Consider the following 20,229-nt stretch of genomic DNA (forward strand, 5'->3'; position numbering starts at 1 on the left):
TTCTACTATGTATATACACAATTTTGTGTCCTGCTTTTCTTCAATTCAAGGATAATGTGAGCATGTTTCCATGATATGTACTGGAATGTTACTCATATTAACACCCTATCCTTAAGAAGTAGAAAATCTTAACCATTTTTAATGACTATATGTATTCAACTACTTCCCCATTCTATAACTTTAGATTTTCTAATTTTTGTATTATTAAATATAAAGCTGGGATAAATATCTTTGTGTATAGAACTTCAGAAAATTTTTTCAGATCCTGTTCATGTGATAATTTCCCAGTTGAGAGATTTTGGGGTTAAATGGTATGAACATTTGCATCAATTTGAATTTCTATCAGTGATATATGAGCTTATCCATTTCATCATAGCTTGCTGGCATTGAATATTGTAATTAAAAACCACAGCATCAAATTTTGCTATGATAGCTGAATTGTATCTTGTTTTAATTTGCATTTCTTTGATGTCTATTTTCCTTGTTTGGTAACCAGATGTACCTCATTTTTTTTCAAGGGTTTTTTTTTTTTCACTTAACTATTGGGATCTTAATATTCTTATCAATTTGTATGAGGGCTTTATATACAAAGTATTTCAGGTGTAGGAAATTCTAGAGGCTCATTAAAGAACAGATAAGACTAGCTTCTCTATATTGTAGAATAATAGTTAAGAATTTTGGGCTGTGGAATCTGAATGCTGTGGATTAAATTTTATCATTCCAACTTTCTAGCTGTCCTGACTAAGCGATCTAAATGCCTCCGTTTTCCTATCTGCAAAATGGGGATAATAATAGTATCTATCTTATGGGTTTGCTATTAGGAGTTAAAAAGAATGTATATATAGGCCGGGTGCGGTGGCTCACGCCTGTAATCCCAGCACTTTGGGAGGGCAAGGCGGGAGGATCACGAGGTCAGGGGATTGAGACCATTCTGGCAAACACGGTGAAACCCCGTCTCTACTAAAAATACAAAAAAAAAAATTAGCCAGGCGCGGTGGCGGGCGCCTGTAGTCCCAGCTACTCAGGAGGCTGGGGCAGGAGAATGGCGTGAACCCAGGAGGCGGAGCTTGCAGTGAGCCGAGATTGTGCCACTGCACTCCAGCCTGGGCGACAGAGCGAAACTTTGTCTCAAAAAAAAAAAAAAAAAAAAAAAAGAATGTATATATAAAGTTCTTAGTACAGTGCCTGGCTGGTACTTAATGTGAACTTTTGTCACTATTATTATTTCTCACATAACCTTTTCATGTTTCTGGAATATTCATCCCCCTACCCTTTTCCAGCCCCATTAATCAGGCTGTCTCATTTTGTGTTCTTGCAGATCAGCCAAATGGCCGATGACACAGTGGCAGAACTGGACAGGCATCTGGCAGTGAAGACCAAAGAACTCCTTGGATGAAAGTCCACTGGGGCCAGCAATACTCCAGAGCCCAGTTTCTGCTGGATCCCATGGGTGGCACATTGGGACCTCTCTCCCTCCCCCATCCACACAGAAGACTTCACCATGCTGACAGAAGGCTGTCCTTGTGAGGCCCAGCCTTCCAGGGGAACACTCAGACTTGTTCATTCTCTTCCTCCTTCTGCTCTGGGCCGTCTGACGTGGGTGGCTCTCAGAAAATACTTGCTGCTGGCAAAGGGCCTTTACTCAGGCATTTGCTTTGACTTGATGTTGCCAAGGGACTGAGGCCATTGGCAGGCTTAGTACCACCTGCTCCTCATCTTAGGAGCCTCCTTTTCACATAATTAGGCTCTGTTCCCATTTTAAAACTCTGATATGGGCCTTCACCTATGACTGGACACTTCACTAGAGGCCCATTTTCACTAAACAATAAAATCTAAATAAATTGGAAGGAATAACAACCACAAAGGAAAGAATATAGTTGGTCTGGATTGATGATCACTGAGGATCTGTGTGTGAGGCACCCAGAACAGTAGTTTTGCCTGTGAGTCATCTTCACACATGTTCTTTTCTCTGCCTGGATCTCTCTTCCCCTCCTTACCTGGCCAGTCCTGTTTATCATCAGGCCTTGTCTTGGATATCACATCCTCTGGGAAGTCTTCTTTTCCCCTCTAACCTAGGACGCTCATTACCGGCTCTCATAGCACAGTCTACTGCTTTGTACGAACTCTTAAGTATTCATTTAATTAGCCTGTATATCCTCAGAACTTTGTGTAATGCCTGGAGCATAGTAGGCAGTCATATGTTGTATTGTGAATAAATTGCACATAGTAGCTACCCAGCAAATGCTACTTCTTTTCTTTCTGGTCTTAACACTCTCTTTCTATCATTTTCCTCTCTTGTACTTGTTGTCAACATTTACTTGGTAGTGAGACACCTTTCCTGCAGGGCCTGCCCATTGTTGACAGACAAGTAGCTTATTGTGGCTTATCTTCAGATACTGGGTTGTTAGGTTTTTTTCCCTCCAATTATTTTTTATTCGTTCATTCATTCTTATAGCCATTATGAGTTAGGTATAGTTCTAGGCATTATTTATAATCTTGACAGTAAACTTAAGAGATGTGTATTATCTTCATTTTACAAATAGGAAAACTAAGTCTTGACAGTATTAGGTAATTTGCCCAAAGTAACAAAGCAAAGCTGGTAAGTGGTAGAAGGTTTTCATGATTCATTGTCAGCGTCATTTACATAGAGGTGAAGTTTCTTGTCCGGGGTTACACAGCTAGCAAGTAGCAGAGCTGGCATTCAAATTGAGGCCTGATGTGCTAATGTAAAAGGAAAAAAACAAACTTTTTTTCCTTTTATACTTTCACACTCAACATGGAACACTTCTGTGACCAGGTGTGGAGTTTGTTTCCCCCATACACCAAGCAATTCTCCAGCAGACACCAACTGGGTATCCTATAATTCAATTCAGTTCTGACATTATACCTGGAAATAGTGTCAGATCCCACAGGTTGAGGGCTCCACCTCCCAAGACTGCCAACACTTTTGATGCTAGTCATGAGTCTGGGCCACCCATACTCCTGACTGACCAACTACAAACTAGAGTCCTTGACCTCCTTTGGTTCAGTTAATTTCCTAGGACAGCTCACACAACTCAGGGAAACACGTCCACTGGTTTACTATAAAAGATACAGCTGAACAGCTCAATGAAGGAAGTACACAGGGCAAGGTTTAGGGAGAGGGAGAGGGTGTGAAGCTTCCATGCCTTCTCTGGGCTCACACTCTCTCAGCACCTCACCAATCTGGAAGGAACCACTGTGTCCTGCTGCCTTCATTAGCATTTAGTGAGCACCAGTTGTTTGTCAGGTACTGAACTATGTACTGGCAATAAAAAATGGGAAAGATATGACCCCTGTTTTTGGGGGGGGGGTACATAGTGCATTGAACTAAATTGCTGTCTATAATAATCTGTAAGGTGGAAAAGTAGGAAGTTCATTCCAGTTCTGCAAGGTGTCTGCTTTCAGAATGGAGCCCACTTTGGTGGTGGCAAGGCCTGGCTGAGTTCTTTCAAAGCAACATCCAACTTCTCTTTGCTCTTTGACTTCCTCCAGATTCTCTCCTGTGCTGGAGATAATAAGGGTTGCACTTCCTTCTTTACTTATACTAGTGAAACATGCAGTGAGGATTCAAGGTCAAAATTGGGTCAAAGTTAAACTAACACAGTCTCCTGCCCCACTTACCTGTCCTCTAACCCCATTCACCAGCCCTAAGTGGTCATCACACGATCAGAAGTCAGCTAGGGGAAGAGCAGGGATAGATAACAGCAATTAAGGAGCCTCTTTTGGAGTAAGCCACATGACAGGGGCTTTGTAACAGTCTCATGAGTGGCCGAAATCCCCCACTCAACTGCAAATGTGCTTTTCAAAGATGCAGGATTTTTTAATAAACAGAGGAAATGATAAATTATGTTGTAACTCCACTCCAAAGGCATTTGGTTCTTAACAGCCAAATCCCCTGTAGTCTTTAAATAAACAAAAACTTATTTGGTGAACAGACAGGGAGGAAAATGAAAGATTTTCTGTACTTGGGTTCCACATGTCAACAATTTCTCTCCTGTGTGTATGTTAGCCAAAGCTGTATCATGATAAATGAATAAAGGAAAACCTCGAGCCCAGGGCAGTCAGACAGCTCAGCAAATGGCTTTCAGATGATTACTCAATTTCAGTTGACATTTCTCAAAGAGTTTCTCTGTTACTCTGTGTGTCAGGGCTGCAGTGGTGACAGGGACAAGAATGAGACTACCTGTTTGGATGTGCTGAGTAATGAGTAATGCTGGAGCAATTCATTCTCCATCTCTTCTCTCCTACAGCCTCTCTCAAAAAGAAACGCTGGGTATGGAAATTTTCACACTTGCCAGAAGAATTAACCACCTCTTCTATTCAGTTTAATGACTTTCAAAGTCCCATGAAATATTCAGGCCAAAGAGAATTTGAGAATTTTTTTCCTGTTTATTTTGTGTGTGTGTGTGTGTGTGTGTGTGTGTGTGTGTGTGTGTGTGTGTGTGTGTTGGAAATTACAAAATAAGTTGGAATGCAGAACGTTAAACATCTCACCGGTCCCTAATCCTACTCCTTTAAAATTAGGTATATATCCTTCCTCCTTTCTCTGTGCATATATGTGTGTGTGTGTGTGCTCGTTTCATTTTGTTTTGCCTTTTGAGACAGTGTCTCACTCTGTCGCCCATCATGCAGTGGCACGATCATAGCTCACTGCAGCCTTGAACTCCTTGGCTCAAGCAATTCTCCCACCTCAGCCTCCTGAGTAGCTGGGACTGCAGCTATGCACCACCACACCTGGCTTTTTTTGTTTTGTTTTGTTTTGTTTTGTTTTGTTTCCTAGGCTGGTCTCAAACACCTGGCCTCAAGCGGTCCTTCTGCCTCAGCCTCCCAAAGCGCTAGGATTACAAGTGTGAGCCACTCTGCCTGGCCATATATAATTTTTTTTTTTGAAATGGAGTCTTGCTGTGTCGCCCAGGCTGGAGTGCAGTGGCGCAACCTTGGCTCACTGCAACCTCTGCCTCCCTGGTTCAAGCAGTTTTCCCTGCTTCAGCCTCCTGAGTAGCTGGGATTACAGGCGCCTGCCACCACGCCCAGCTAATTTTTGTATTTTTTTTTAGTAGAGATGGGGTTTCACCATGTTGGCTAGGCTGGTCTTGAACTCCTGACTCAGGTGATCCACCTGCCTCAGTCTCCCAAATTGCTGGGATTACAGGCATGAGCCACCGCGCTTGGCCATATAATTTTTTAGAAGGAGAGAGGGGAACTATTCATATTCTGATGTTTGCTTTTTTTTTCTTACCGCATAACAATCATGGTCATCTGTCCATGTGTGTACATATAGATACAATTTATTCTTTCATTGTGATGCAGTATTCCATAATGTGGATCTACCATAACTTATTTCACTATTATCCCATGAAACTATTTAAAAATTACTTCACATGCATTGGAGAATGTTTATATTTAAAGATTATTTTTTTTCTAAGAAAAAAGAAAGGCCCCTATTCTAAGATTATCTTATAAGGTCTGCTCTTTCTCCTTCAACCTCAGGCTAACATTTATTGAATGCCTACAGTGGGCCAGGTTCCATGCTAGACCCTTTACATGTGTTCCTACACTGAAACTTCTGATCAATCCTTGTTAATGTAGGTGTTGTGATTATCTGTGTTTTTCTGTGAAAAAAACAGGTTCAGAAAGGATATTTAACTCGCTCAAGGTCACACGGGTAGTAAGTGCTGGAATGAAATTTCAAACCCACATCTGACTTTGAAGTAGGTCCTTAATCAGTGTGCTTTGGTTCCCAAGTCTTCACTGAACACTTACTCAAAAGGGACCTCACGCTGTTCTGGACCTGGACAGTGATGTGAGAGAAGCAGAAGTCTTGCTTTCATAAAACAAATAGCAAGCTGTTCCTAATTAACGACTGCATGTAAAACAGCATAGTACCTGGCACATTGTAAACACCAAAGAAATGGTAGCTCTTATGAAGACAGTAAAGATGACATATTAATCCCCCGCCTGTTTGGCCAACTTCTCTAGAATATGTCAGAGAGCAAGCAAAATGTTCACCAAGCGGTGAATAATGATAATAATAACAACAATAACAGTATTGACAGTATCAGTAACTAATATTTGCTTGGTGCTTTTTAGTTTTCAAACTGCTTCTACATTCTTTGTTGCATTGAAACCACTCAGTGAAACTTTGCGGTTAGAAAAGTAGTGATCATAAAAGCTTGTATCCTCAAAGCCACTTTGAGGCTTTCTTTTGCCCTAATAGATGGTCATTTTTCATGATGTGCATTTGAAATGATATGTTCCCTATTTTGGGGGTACAAATTTTTATATGTATGCAGGAAATGTAGCTTATAGAGAATGTTGTTTAGGTTTTCCATTATTTTTTGACCCTTTGATGAGTCTTGGGCTGAAAGCGGTATGTTTCAGACCCCTGCTATTAACATTTCTATTCCTTCTTGCATTTTCTGCTTTATGAAAATGGATTCTGCTTTGTGAAAGTACTGCTGTGTTGTTTTATACATAGCGCTCTAGACGCTTACGTCTTCTTTATTTCATTCATTGCTCTTAGTCTGAATTTTATCTTGTATATCAGGATTACAGCTCTTGCTTGCTTTTTGTTTACATTTGCTTTCCCCATTTCTTGATTTTTAAGCTTTCAGAATCACTATTTTAGGTGTTTCTTTTTTTTCTGGAATTGGATTTTGTTCGATGAACCATTCTAAAACTCCTTTTTTCTTATTTTTATTTTTAATTGTAAAATATACATAAAATTTACTCTCTTAACCATTTCTTTTTTTTAGACAGGGTCTTGCTCTGTCACTCAGGCTGGAGTTCAGTGGCATCATCTCAGCTCACTGTAGCCTTGACAACCTGGGCTGAAGCAATCCTCCCACCTCAGCCTCCCGAGTAGCTGGGACTACAGCCACGTGCACTGCCACACCTGGCTAACTTTTTAAATTATTTGTAGAGACAAGGTCTTGGCTATGTTGCCCAGGCTGGTCTCAAACTCCTGAGCTCAGATGATCCTCCTACCTTGGCCTCCCAAAGTGCTGGGATTACAGGCTTGAGCTTCTGTGCCCAGCCTTAACCATTTTAAGTTTACAGTTCATTAGCATTTAGTACATTTACATTGTTGTACAACCATCCTCCAGAACTCTTTACCATGCAGCACTGACGCTCTATACCCATTACACAACCCCAGTTCCCCCTTCTCAGCCCCCAGCAACCACCATTTATGAATTTATAAATTTGATTAGGAACATCATGTAAGTGGAATCATACAGTATTTGTCTTTTTGTGACTAGTTTATTTCACTCAAGCATGATGTCCTTAAAGTATATCCATATTGTAGCATGTATCAGAATTTCCTTTCTAAGGCTGAGTAATCTATCGTATATATGTATAAGTATATATAAAGCTCCTTTTAACGGACACAAATCCATTTACATTTATTTATAATAGTGATATGTTTAGTAGAACCCATTTACTTTTTATTTTCAGTATTAACATAAGTGATTTGGTGTTTTAGCCCTAAGCAGATAAAGGATTAGAGATTAGAATGAGGAAAAGGGTTGCTTCACATAGACGAAGTTTAGTTTTTGTGGAATAAACAAATAAGTGATTATCTCTGTCTGCCTGTCTCTCTCTCTCTCTCTCTCTTTTTTTTTTTTTTTTTTTATAAGAGATGAGGAGTCTCCCTATATTGCCCAGGCTGGACTTGAACTCCTGGGCTCAAATGATCCTGGGACTGCAGATATGCACAGCTGTGCCCAAAGATCCCTTTCTCTTACATTCCTTTCTTCTGGTCTGTGTTTCAGTCCATCCTACGCTGTTAAGTTAGAACAACCTGAAACATAGCTTTTATCATGTCACTCTTCTCTCAGAAACCGTCAGTGGTTCCCTGTTGCCTGCTGAATTATGTAAACTCTTCACCTTAGCATTCAGTAACGTCTGCAATCTGGGCCTGATGTATTCCTTTAATTGTGATGCATCTCTTAACAACTACCCTGATACCACCAGTGCTTAAGCTAAATGGAATTTTAGCTTTTCTGAAAGCTAATAATTTTGTGCTGCTTTCTCTCACCTTCAAGCCTTTTCTTAGGCTATTTTCTTTGCCTAGTATGTGCTCCCTTAAACCCCTTCCCCACCAGCAGGCAAAACTTACCTAGTCTTATAAGCCCTTCTTGGCCCCATGTTCTTCCTTACACTAACTCATTCATTCATTATCCATCCCGATGCTTCTCCTGATTCATTTATTCATTATCCATACCGATGCCTCTCCTGATCCCTAAACCTGCCTATTAAGTGCTTGGATTTGCCTCAAGCATCTGACGTTCAGCCACCCACCTGCATTTCCTCTCTCAGGAAAAGCCTTACCATCCACCCAGGTGCCAAGCCAGGACACTGGGAGCCACTTTTGCCTCCCTGTCCCTCACCTCTCATCCAATAAGTCACCAAGTCCTGTTGATTCTCCCTTCAACAGACCTTTCCTTTCCTTCCTGGGCACACCCTTGAGTGGTGCTCACCAGGGAACAGATGTGGCAAATGTTCCAGGCTGGCCTCACCTGGGTCTCTGGACACTTGGCTCAGAGGCAGAACATGGCTAACCCTAGATAAGCCTTGTGTGAATTCCTGGTAAGAAAGTCCCCTGCTCTCTTAGTCTGTGCATTCTCTGACTAGCACAGTGTGTGGCAAGAGCAGGTGTTGAGGAAATGTTTGTCTAATTCTAAGGGGCCTGCCAGGCCTTGATACAAATGGTGTCACATTTACATTAATAACCCAGAGTTTCTCTAATTATCCTCACCTGCCTGCCCAGGACCTTCAACCTCATCTGCTAAGTCGGCCTCAGGCGTTTCTAGACATCTTAAGGGACCTCATGTCATCCAAAGCCACTGGCATCTACTGTACACCCCTCCCACCGGTGCTTCCCTTTGCTAGCATCTGCAGCCACAAATGACATTTGAGGGAGCTTTACCTCCACTCCTGGGAGTGTCAGTGTCTGTGACAAAAGTGCTGGTTCCTGGGCTGAGGGGGTCTGAGCATGCTAGGTGGAAGCCCTGAAGAGGAAGGGAGAAGGTCTCTGCCCACATTTGCCATGCATCCCTGAGTTCCAAAGCAGCCTTGCTAGGCTCCAGAGCCCCTAAATCTCCCAAGACAGCAGCTCTTCCACAAGCTGGCTGCCCCTGACGGAGGCTCACAGCTTGCTTAGGGGAGGGCAAGGCAAAAGTCCCTGCTATTCTCTTCCTTTCCTGGCTCAGGCCTTTATCCAAATAGCTCCCTTCTTCTAAGACATTACTCCCCAGGCCCCCTCTTCCTAATAATAGTGGCTAACAAGTTTTACTACATTTTAGGCAACTCAAGGAGCTAGCTGTTATTTTGCTCATTCTTACAAGTGAGGAAGGAAGCACAGATAGTGGTTAAGTTACGTGTCCAGAGACACACAGAGGGCCTAGTGCGGTAGCTCATGCCTGGAATCTCAGCACTTTGGGTGGCTGAGGTGGGCGGGTCACTTGAGGTCAGGAGTTCGAGACCAGCCTGGCCAACATGGTGAAACTCTGTCTCTACTAAAAATAAAAAATTTAACCAGGCGTGGTGATGGTCACCTGTAATCCCAGCTACTGGGGAGGCTGAAGCAGGAGAATCACTTGAACCTAGGAGGCAGGGGTTGCAGTGAGCCAAGATTGCACTACTGCACACCAGCCTGGGTAACAGAGTGAGACTCTGTCTCCACACGGAGGAACACTTGGCATCAGGGAGTCTGCTGTCTGACCCCCAACTAGGCAGCCTCATACATTATTTTCACTAAGAGACCAGTGGGGCTAGAAAGGGACTTGTGAGGTGCTAAGTAGCCAGTAAGAGCTTCTGGGTCCTGTCCCAGTTTTGCCCTTTCTTCCCTCAAAAAAAGGTCTGTCCACTTCTCTGTGGGAAAGGCTTGGGCAAGATCTCTGGTTTCCAATGAGGCCAGAGAACCTGTGCCGATCCCTAACATCTTCACCCATCTGGGGCAAAATGAGTAAAATAAAGGTAATGTAGCAAATGTTTTTATAAAAGTATTTATTTAAATTAATGGACTATTACCTATTCTTAGAGCTTTCTCTTTTGTTTTTGGCATTAAAATATCCTTTCTATTATAAAATGATAAATTGATGATTCTTTAGAAATCCTTATTTAGAAAAAATAATTGATCACATTCTGTGGGTTCCTTTCATTCTGTTTTTTAACTTCACAGATGTATGAATCCCAAAGTCTCGGAGCTATGGGACCTCACGCCTATTTCTAGTTCTGATGTCCCTGAGGCTGTCATCCAAGGGAAGCTGGAGCTGTAACTAGGGAGAGAAGCAAGGGAGGGAGGTGGTTTGACCTGTGTGGGTGTCGGGGACCTGTGGGTGAGTGAGCAGTGGCAGTGAGCAGGGGTTGGAAACAGGACAATAGTCAATCAGAAGGGTTCAGAGACCCACAAGGGAGGAGGGACGGGTTGGGGGAGGTGAGTCAGAGAGAGGAGAGAGACGGGGAGATACAGGGACAGAGGGAGGGAGATAGAGGCAGAATCAGAGACAAAAATAGGAACACACACGCATGCACACATACAAACACAGAGATCAGCAGTTGGAGACAAAGACACAGAGAGACACCCAGGAAGAGAGATGGAGACAGTCCCAGAGACAGAAAACAGACAAGGACAGTGAGAGTCAGAGAGAGACAGTATCATCTGTAGAGATACTCCGAAAGAGATACCCACTAAGACAGAGACTGAGATAGAGACAGACACAGAGGGGGACAGAGAAGTACACACAGAGAAGGCAACAGAAACCAGGAAGAGGAACAGTTTAGAAAGAAGGGAGGGGAGGGGGTTTTCTACTTGTTCGAATCCCCCCCCCCCTCCGTCTCTATGCAGGGGAGCTGTTTTCTTCTTCCTTCTTTCTTGCCTGTTAAACTTTTCGCTCCTTAAAACAAAAACAAAAAGAAAGAAGGGAGGGGAGCAGAAAGGAGAAAAGAGACACACATATAGGTGGAGACAGAGTGAGGCAGCTGGAGATGTAGGGGAGAGGGAGGGTGAGCCAGGCCCGGTGGCTTTGGGCGCCCCAGGTTCTGGCGCAGGGTGTGGGTAGAGGAAGTGTCGCATCAGCCCGACTGGGGCTGCAGGGACTAGATAAGGATGCCTGCCAAAGGAAAGCAGGGGAAGGAAAGACGTTTACAAATCCCCCTAGGGGCAAAGCCAGGGAGGCTGCCCCAGGCCCAGAGAACAATGGGTACTTGACTTCAGTGGGTCATTAATGAGACAATTAATGGAAAGAGTAACATAGGCCTCCCTGGGGAGGACTTGGAAAGTGGTTAAGTGGAATTATTGAGGGCTTGCGGTGGCTCTGAGTGGGGGGCCTTTTCCCCCACAACCCAGATGTCCAGTGTGCCAACTGCACCTCCCCTCCTCCTCCAAATATGCCCACTGCTCCCTCCGCCCTGGACCCCTGCTTTTCTATCCCTATGCATTTGCTTCTGCCCCATCCTCTACCTGGAATGTCTTCCCCTGATTACATCCATCCATGGACACCCCACCCTTCAGAGGGTAAGTAAACGTGATACATCCATACGGTGCAGTGGTCAGCCGGGGCCATAGGTTTCAACAAGAATAGGGCCCTCAACACATGATGGGCAGTGGAAGAAGCAAGCAGAGTCCTATTACAGCATGATGCTATTTATACAAACTGGAATTGCATAGACACAAAGCAATTCCTTTAAAAAACGATGCCTACTTTGCATTATAAAATGTTTAAAAGGGCAGGGGGAATTTTGAGGGATACTTGCTAAATTCGTAATGGTGATTGACACTGGGGAGTGGGGGGAAGATTTAAAGCATACCCTAAAGTCATTGTGCGTGTGTGTGTGTGTGTGTGTGTGTGTGTGTATGGATATGTACATGAAAACTTGACATAATGTTAATTTGGAGCTGTGAAAATAGGTGTGGTTGTTAACCTCGTTTTCTGTTTTTATTTCCTCTGTACTTTTAATTTTTTTTTTTTTCCAGAGAGAGATTCTAGCTATCCTCCACACCCACCCCAAATACCTCCGACTGCAGGAAGTCTTCCAGGAATGCATCCACCAATCAGACACGGTCTCCCTTTTTCCCTTGTACCAAACTCTCAGGGCTCTAAGCACTTTCCTCCTCGCGTTTCCCCTTGTGATGTTCATGGACTGTCTTCCCCGTTGAATGGGAGCCCCTCAAGGGCAGGGACTTCCAGTACAGAGGTATCTGAGACTGAGCCTAGGTCTTCCACCCTATTACTACAGGAGGCAAACCAGGAAGGTGCTGACCATTTCTCAGCTCCAACACCCACAGTCCACTATGGTGTGGGTAGGTGGGAGGGTGGGGCTCCTGAAATTCAAAGCACGGCTTCTAGAATGAGGATCTACCTCTAATGGGGAGCTGCTATTCAAAAATGTTCAGGGAGGAAGGAGGAAGTCTTGTTTGCTGTGGCCAAGGAATCGCTTTGTTGCTTGTTAGCTGGTTGGTTGTGGCCACATTGCTAACAAGGCCTCTAGCAAGCAGTGTTCCCCAACCCATCCTAGTGGGCTAGAGATGCATTTAACCCCTTCCACCCAAAGCTACAGATTAAAAAGTAAACCCAAATTCCAGCAGCCCCCAGCGAATCCCAGTTGCTGGTTAAAATGGAGCCATTGTTGGACAGGCACAGTGGCTCACACCTGTAATCCCAGCACTTTGGGAGCCAGAGGCGGGCGGATCACCTGAGGTCGAGTTTGAGACCAGCCTGGCCAACATGGCAAAACCCCATCTCTACTAAAACTAGAAATCCCTCTAAATTCCTCTTGCCCTTTTAAACATTTTAGGCATCATTTTTAAAGGAATTGCTTTGTGTCTGTGTAATTCCAGTTCGTATAAATAGCATCATGCTGTAATAGGACTCTGCTTGCTTCTTCCACTGCCCATCATGTGTTGAGGGCCCTATTCTTGTTGAAACCTATGGCCCCAGCTGACCACTGCACCATATGGATGTACCACGTTTACTTACTCTCTGAAGGGTGGGGTTTCCATGGATGGATGTAAAATATGGGCATGGTGGCGGGTGCCTGTAATCCCAGCTACTCGAGAGACTGAAGCAGGAGAGTCGCTTGAACCTGGGAGGCGGAGGTTGCAGTGAGCCGGGATCATGCCATTGCACTTCACCCTGATCAACAGAGTGAGACTCCATCTCCAAAACAAAAAAAAAAAACGAATTCCCTAGCCCTCAGCGAATCCCAGTTGCTGGTTAAAATGGAGCCATTGTAGAGAAGGAAGGAGAAAGGACATCAGTCCCAGCCCACCCATCCAGGCAGCCACTACTTATGGAGCATTTACGCGATGCCCGGCCCCTAAGCCACATTATCTAACTTCATTCGCACAACAGCCCTTTGGGCCTACATTTTTTTACGGATGTGAAAACGGGCTCAGAAAGGCTAAGTGCCTTGCTAAAGTCACAGGTGGCAGTGAGTGTTGGAACTGGGACTCCCGTCTGACCTGTTAGGAGGTGGATGTGTCTTGGGTGTGTTATAGCTCTCCCCACTTCTGGACAGCTCCCTGTTTTACAAGTGGGATACTAAAGCACAGAGAGGGGAAGAACTCATCCACTGGCGACACAGTCAGTGAATAGCAGAGCTGGGACTTGAACCCAGATTTCCTGATTCCTCCCTGCTCCTTTGGCTGCCCAGTGGAGTCTAACAGACTGCAGGTCAGACCGCACCTTGGGATTTTTAAGCCGCCGGGCTTTGAGATGTCTTTAAGCCTTCATGGGGCAAAAAATTGCAGGGTTTGGGGAGCAGAGAAGGGTCTTAGAGATAATCTAGTTTGGCGCCCTCTTTGTAGTGATGAGGAATTTAAGGCCTAAAGGGGGCAAATGACTCACAAGAACACTTTGATGTCAGGAAGTCCATGCCAAAATAAGCAGCCTCATGATCCACAGAGTCCCTTGGAGTCTCAGAACTGATTGACTCCAGCTTTAGAACCTGTGTTAATAATAGGTAACTTGGTATCAAAACCCAGAGCAGATTGGAAACTATAAACTACAATGTGGAGAAGGGCAGCTTTCACACAGAGATGTCTGTCCAATGAGGAATACACAAATGAATGAATGAATGAATGAATGAATGAATGAATGGACTGCCAGGCTGATTTCTGGCTTCTACCTCACTTCCCTTCCTCTCCTCTATCTCTTGCCATCAGATTAATAACCTTAAAACACAGCCTACGCCGGGCGTGGTGGCTCATGTCTGTAATCCCAGCACTTTGGGAGGCCGAGGCGGGCCAATCACCCGAGGTCAGGAGTCTGAGACCGGTCTGACCAACATGGAGAAACCCTGTCTCTTCTAAAAATATAAAATTAGCCGCTCACGGTGGCGCATGCCTGTAATCCCAGCTACTCAGGAGGCTGAGGCAGGAGAATCACTTGAACCTGGGAGGCAGAGGTAGCAGTGAGCTGAGATCACGTCATTGCACTCCAGCTTGGCAACAAGTGCAAAACTCTGTCTCAAAAAACAAAACAAACAACAACAACAAAAACACAGCCTTTGCTATAACGTCCTGCTCAAAAACATTCAGTGGCTCCCCCTTGCCTGGATGACTGAATAGCCTCCTAACCAGTCTCTGTTCTTCATGCCTGGCCCTCTGATCCGTTTTCTCCAGAGGGTAAATTCTTTAAATGCAAATTAGGCCACTAACCTTCAGAGGCTCTCTATTACCCCCAGGAAAAAATTCAAAATTCTTAACCCAAGGTCTTAACTGCAAGGTTTGACCATCTCTCTGACCCCATCTCACCCCAGCCTCTCCTTGCTCTGGCTTCTCTCAGCTCCCCACCAGTGGTTGTCACTTCAGGGACTTTGCATGTGCTGTTCCCTCTGCCTGGGACATTCCAGGCCCTACGGGCCTTGCTAACTTTTATACATCCTTTAGCTCTCAACCCAATGTCACTCCCTCCGGTCAGCCTTCCCTGACCTCCCTAGGTTAGGTTTAGCAGCTCCGAGAGCCTCTGGTCTGCCCCCAGCAATGCACTATTCCATCTGATTATATGTAACAACTTTCACGTCTGTCTCCTGCCCCGACTGTGAGCTCTGAGAAGGCAAGAACTGTCTCATTCACACTGCATGCTCAGTCCCCAGGATGAAGCCTGACACACACTGTACACTCAACAAGTATTTGCTGAATGTACAAATAAATACATGTGGCTTCCTAGTGAAACTGATGTAGCCATTCAACAAATATTTAAGCATCTTGGTAGATACTTGTTGAGCACCTACTAAGTGCCAGGCATGGTTCTCCACACTCCACAGGGTAAACAAACCATCACAAAGTCCCTGCCTTTGTGGAGCTCACGGTCTACTTGGGAGAGGCAGGCATTAAATCCATAGAGAAATAACATAGTGCCAGGCATAGCTGAGTGCTGTGAAGGAAAACAAAGCAGGAGTTAAAGAATTGGGAGGGTGATGGTGAGGGGGTGGGGGTTGTCAGTTTAGATGGGGCAGTCAGGGAATGCCTCACAGAGGAGGTGACATTTCAGTGATGAGCCAGGGCTTCTGCAAGACACAGACCCTCCCCTGCCTGGGGTTGTCTGGGCCACAGGTGTGTCCAGGTATGGCAGGCCCAGGTCCCCAAACTCTTCCTGCCTCTCAGTTGGAGCAAGGAACCCAGAAAAGGCCTTAGGTGAGTCTTTTGAGGCCGGTGCAGAATCGTCAAGCTGCTCTTCACAACAGCTGTGATTGGGCTCTTTCTGCATGGCGAGAGGCAGCGATTGCTTTGTGTGCCGAGGGCTCGGCTGATTGTGGTGGGTGCCGGGCGATTGGCACCCACAGACCGCGGCCGCCAGGGTTTACCACGCACCCCCAGCACCGCGGCGGGCCGTGCGCAACGCGCCAGCCCAATCTCGCCTCCTATATTCAGAGTTGATTAGACGCTATTTCTGCCTGGATTTTCAGAAGGCTCAAGAGCTTTTTTAATCACTACAGTGGCTCATTACGGTTTTGCAGTGACACTCATGTCCTTCAGTTCTCTTCTCAGATTAGATTCTATAGTCAGATGAATATTGGATGATTTCATTACATACAAATGCAATCAACAGTTTTGCATAAATTTCTTCTCTTTTCTTGAGTTTCAATTGACCCCAGCACCCATGGTGGCAGGCGCGATCCACATGCAAATGAGCTGGGTTTGCAGCCGAGGAGAGGGGCCGGGAGGAGGCGGGCACTTGCACTAGCCCAGGGAGGCAGCAGGCTTGATTGCTCAGGCTTTGGGAGAGGGGCCTTGGAGGAGGGGGCACCCTGCAGTGGGCAGCCTCTGTGGCCAAGGCTGGGCACCCCATTCAGGATGGTGTTCTCCAGGTGAACTGAGGCACAGGGATGCTCTGAGTAGGACAGGCTCTCTGTCTGGGCAGAGACTGGAATGTGAAGTTAAGGCCCTGGCAGCTGGGCTGGCAGGGGAGGGGGTGCTCAAGATGCTTGGAGCAGTGGCTATTTAACAACTGGTGTGGACATGTTTCAATCTTTTAACAACTGGTGGGGCTATGGCAGTGCATTCCTGCTGTGTATTTGCTGCTGTTGTTATGATCATAATCACTGTCATTACTCCCTCTGGAGGGCTTAAGCTGTGGTCGTGTGGGCAACCAGTAAGAGACAAAAGCCAGCCTGAGGCAGGTGGGAAATTTTGGAGCCTGAGGCAGTTGTCTCCTGCATCGTTTTCTGGATTTCTCTATTGTTTTATTGGGTGGAGGGCCAGGATATTCTCAGAATTGGGCCTCAGAAGTCTCCTAATCCATCCCTTATCTGATGCTTGAATCCTCTCTATGACACCTCTGTCCAGTGGTTTGGCAACTTCTCCTGCCTGGGAATGAGAAGCTCCTTCCCTGCAAGGACCCTCTTCCGCCTCCCACAGTTCCATAGTTAGAAGGTGCTTTCTGTGACTCCTGAAGCCACCCTCCCCCACTGTGCACTCTGGGCCCAGCCCACCTCTGCTGCTTTGCCCCGTTGTAGCCCCTGAGGTCAGCAGCTGGTGACTGTGCTCTCCTGGGTCACCTTCCTAGGGCTGGACTTCTCGATTCCTGCAGCTTCCATTCCCAGAAGGCATCCTCCAGCCTCCTATCCTGGTCTGTCCTCCAAATGCTTCTGGTGGCTGTCACGATTCATAGTCCAGGCCTGGACTCAACACCAGGCACAAGGCTGGAGGGAGGTGTGGGGAGGAAGAGGACCCCGGGCTAACAGCTGTGCATCCCACACGCTAAGCATTAGAGCTAAGTCAAGGGTCTGCACTTTGCAAACCTCACTTCCTTCGGGCAGCTTCTTTATAAAACCTTCAAACGTAAACACAGACCTGATAGGACGCAGAGAGAGACATGTGGATGCACAAAAATTCAGGGACCCAAGCTACTGCCATCAGGGACACGATAGAACCTGGAAGTGGCTAGGGTCATAGCCAACCGTGGGCAGGAACAAGACACACCTGTGCAGCTGCCGCTGCAGGCTCAGGTTCTTTCCTGTCACTGCCCTCAGCTCCCTCGATGGGGGTTGTAGAGATGCAAGAATCTGAATTGAAGCAGAGGGCTCCCGTGTGGCTGGGGGACTACTGAAGTCTGGAGAGGGGAGGTCTGGGTAAAAAGTCACACGGCATTGAAGCGAGAGTCTCCTGATGCAGGCTGGGGGCCACTTTCTTGTTCCTCTGGCTGCCCCTGGGGACCATTCCCTCATCATTCCGTCTTCTGTGTGCAGTCAGGAAGGTGTCTTCTTTCCTGGTTGAATGGACGCCCCCACTCATCCACTCATTGCCCATGCCTACACCTCTGCCTCTGCTTTCCCTCAGCCTCCCTAGGCTGTTTCTGCTTGCATCTCTGTGTACATTTCTCTCCTGTTTCCCTGTCTCTATCTCCCTGTGTGTCTCCTTGTCCCTTCCTCCCCCATATCTTCCCTTGCCTCCCTGTCCATCTCCCCATCTCCCTGGGTCTAGTTGTCTGTTGCCTTTGCCAGGCCACATCTGCTCCTTTGCTGTCAGATCACGTGTTGCCCAGAGCTGGCCTGTCTGGGTTTGGCAGAGTTGAGATCCCCAGGACTGCTCCCTTTAGAGCTGTGGCCCTGGAAGGAGGAGGTTGGGGAGCAGCTCATTTCTGAACTCTTTGGAGCCTTCCTACAGTGACCTGCACTGGGTCATCTGTCCTTCCCTCCCAGGATAAGGGAAGGATGGTGGGGAAGCAGCCAGCTCTCTTTCATCACAGACCTGTTCTCACTCAGGCTGGAAGAGGGGGCTGGATTTGGGTGGGGAGGGTTCAAGAGGACTCCCACTGACTCTTCAAGCCAACTGGGATCATCCTAGACAAACCTGCTGCTGTCTGCGGCCGACTGCCCCCAAAGAAGCTCCCTTCCTGCCTCCCCTCCCCCAGGTTCTCCTGGCAGAATGAACCTACCTCGCCTCTCCTTTCCCTACTCCCCTCTCTCCCACCCAGGCACAGAGGGCTGCCTTCCTCTACCACGCCTGCTTTCCAACCTGCGCACCTGCAGGATGGAGAGGAAATAGCTGAGCTCTGGAGGCTGATAGGACCATGACAAATCCCAGCTCTGCCACTTGTTGGCTGTGTCATCTCAGGCAAGTGACTGAACCTCTCTGAGCCCAGTTTCTTCCTCTATAAAATGCAGACAATACTCCTTCCCCTGCAAGGCTGTCAAGAAGATTAGCTTATGTGAAAGCAGCTAGAGAGCTGGGTGCAAAGTAGACTTTCAATAAAATATGTGTTATGAATAAATGAATGAGTAAATAATGAGTGAATCATAGAATTGAGACATGCATAAATGGAGCATGGAGAAGGAGTGCCAGGTGTCCAAAATGGTACAAGCAGAGGCAGGAGGTAAGAAACCCTGGAGAGGGGACAGGGAACCATGAACGCGCGAAGCACAAATGCAGAGTCAGGGGTCCCAAAAGAAAGTCTCAGGACATGAGGCAGAAGTGGCAAGGGCCACATCCTGGCAGTGTGAAGGGCCAGGCTCAGTGGCTTTTCTTCCTTTTTCTTTTTAAAATTGAGCATCCCTCGTAGCAGCGAAAGGAATGATCAGAACTTACTGAGGGTCAACAACGAACCAGGCAGCTAAGAGTGATTATGGCAGCAGCTGCCGCGAGTAGAGGCCTCGTGCTGGGGCATCTGACAAGCATTGCCTCATTTAATCTTCACAACAGCCAGTGAGGGAGATGCTATTACTATTGTTTTCACTTTGCAGTTCAGGAAATTGAGATCTAGAGAAGTAAAGTGATTTTCCCGAATCACGCTGCTAATAATGATCCCAGCCAGGATTTGAATCCTGGTCTATTCTGGCTCCAGAGCTTGTGCTCAGTCCCTTGGCACCACTTGGCCTTCCGAAGGGAGGACCCCCACATCCCCGGGCAGGTGAGGCTATGTGAGTAAAATGGCTTAAAAACACTTTGAGTTAATGAAGGGGAGTACAGAAGGCATAAGCAGAGTGCCTGAATATGAGGAAGATAGAAGCTTGGCTTGGAGGAATCAGGGCAGGCTTTCTGAAGGGAGCTGGGCACAGAGGCAGAGGGGCAGCCCAGGAGTGAGGCTGAGGCAGCCCTAGTGGGGGTGGAGGTGGGGTGGGGGCTGTCACCCAGGGCCTGGAGTACAGTAGCTGTGCTGCCTGCAGCCTGGGGCTGGGGCTCTTGACCAAGATCTGCTTTTGACTGGGGTCTACTTCCCTAGCCCCACCAGGCCCAGCTTGTGCCTTATCTGCTGGTCCCCAGAAAAGCAAGAAGATCAGGATTCTGGTGACTCCAGACCTGGGCCCCATTCCCAGTTCTGCTAGCCTACCCTCTCTTTTTTTTTTTTTTTTTTTTCTTTTTTTGAGACAGAGTCTTGCTCTGTCACCCAGGCTGGAGTGCAGTGGCACGCTCTCGGCTCACTGCAACCTCTGCCCCTACCCCCAACCTGGGTTCAAGCGATTTTCCTGCCTCAGCCTCTGGAGTAGCTGGGATTATAGGCATGCACCACCACACCTGGCTAATTTTTGTATTTTTAGAAGAGATGGGGTTTCACCATGTTGGCCAGGCTGGTCTCAAACTCCTGACCTCAAGTGTTCTGCCCACCTCAGCCTCCCAAAGTGCTGGGATTACAGGTGTGAGCCACCATGCCTGGCCTGCTACCCTCTTGCTGCAGAACTTTGGCCAAGCTTATGCCCCTTTCTGATCCTTGCCTTCCCCACCTCCGAAATGGGAATAGAAATGCCCACAGCTGGGTGCAGCTG

General features: G+C 46.6%; 1 protein-coding gene across 6 annotated transcripts in view; it reads left to right on the plus strand.

The window, feature by feature from the left end:
• MRRF (mitochondrial ribosome recycling factor) overlaps positions 1–10,111 on the plus strand; it is a 73,025-nt gene extending 62,914 nt beyond the window's left edge. For 5 of the 6 annotated variants that reach the window (XM_032165055.2, XM_058445506.1, XM_058445507.1 and 2 more), the window contains one exon: positions 1,319–4,320. In XM_032165055.2, coding sequence (XP_032020946.1) covers positions 1,319–1,396 — 78 coding nt within the window. In that variant the 3' untranslated portion in view covers positions 1,397–4,320. Of the gene's footprint in view, positions 1–1,318 lie in introns of all 6 variants that reach the window. The other variant, XM_032165051.3, reaches the window with a different exon arrangement.
• The last annotated feature ends 10,118 nt before the right edge of the window (positions 10,112–20,229 follow it).

Source organism: Hylobates moloch, unplaced genomic scaffold, assembly GCF_009828535.3.
Source record: "Hylobates moloch isolate HMO894 unplaced genomic scaffold, HMol_V3 SCAFFOLD_10, whole genome shotgun sequence".
Taxonomy (NCBI): domain Eukaryota; kingdom Metazoa; phylum Chordata; class Mammalia; order Primates; family Hylobatidae; genus Hylobates; species Hylobates moloch.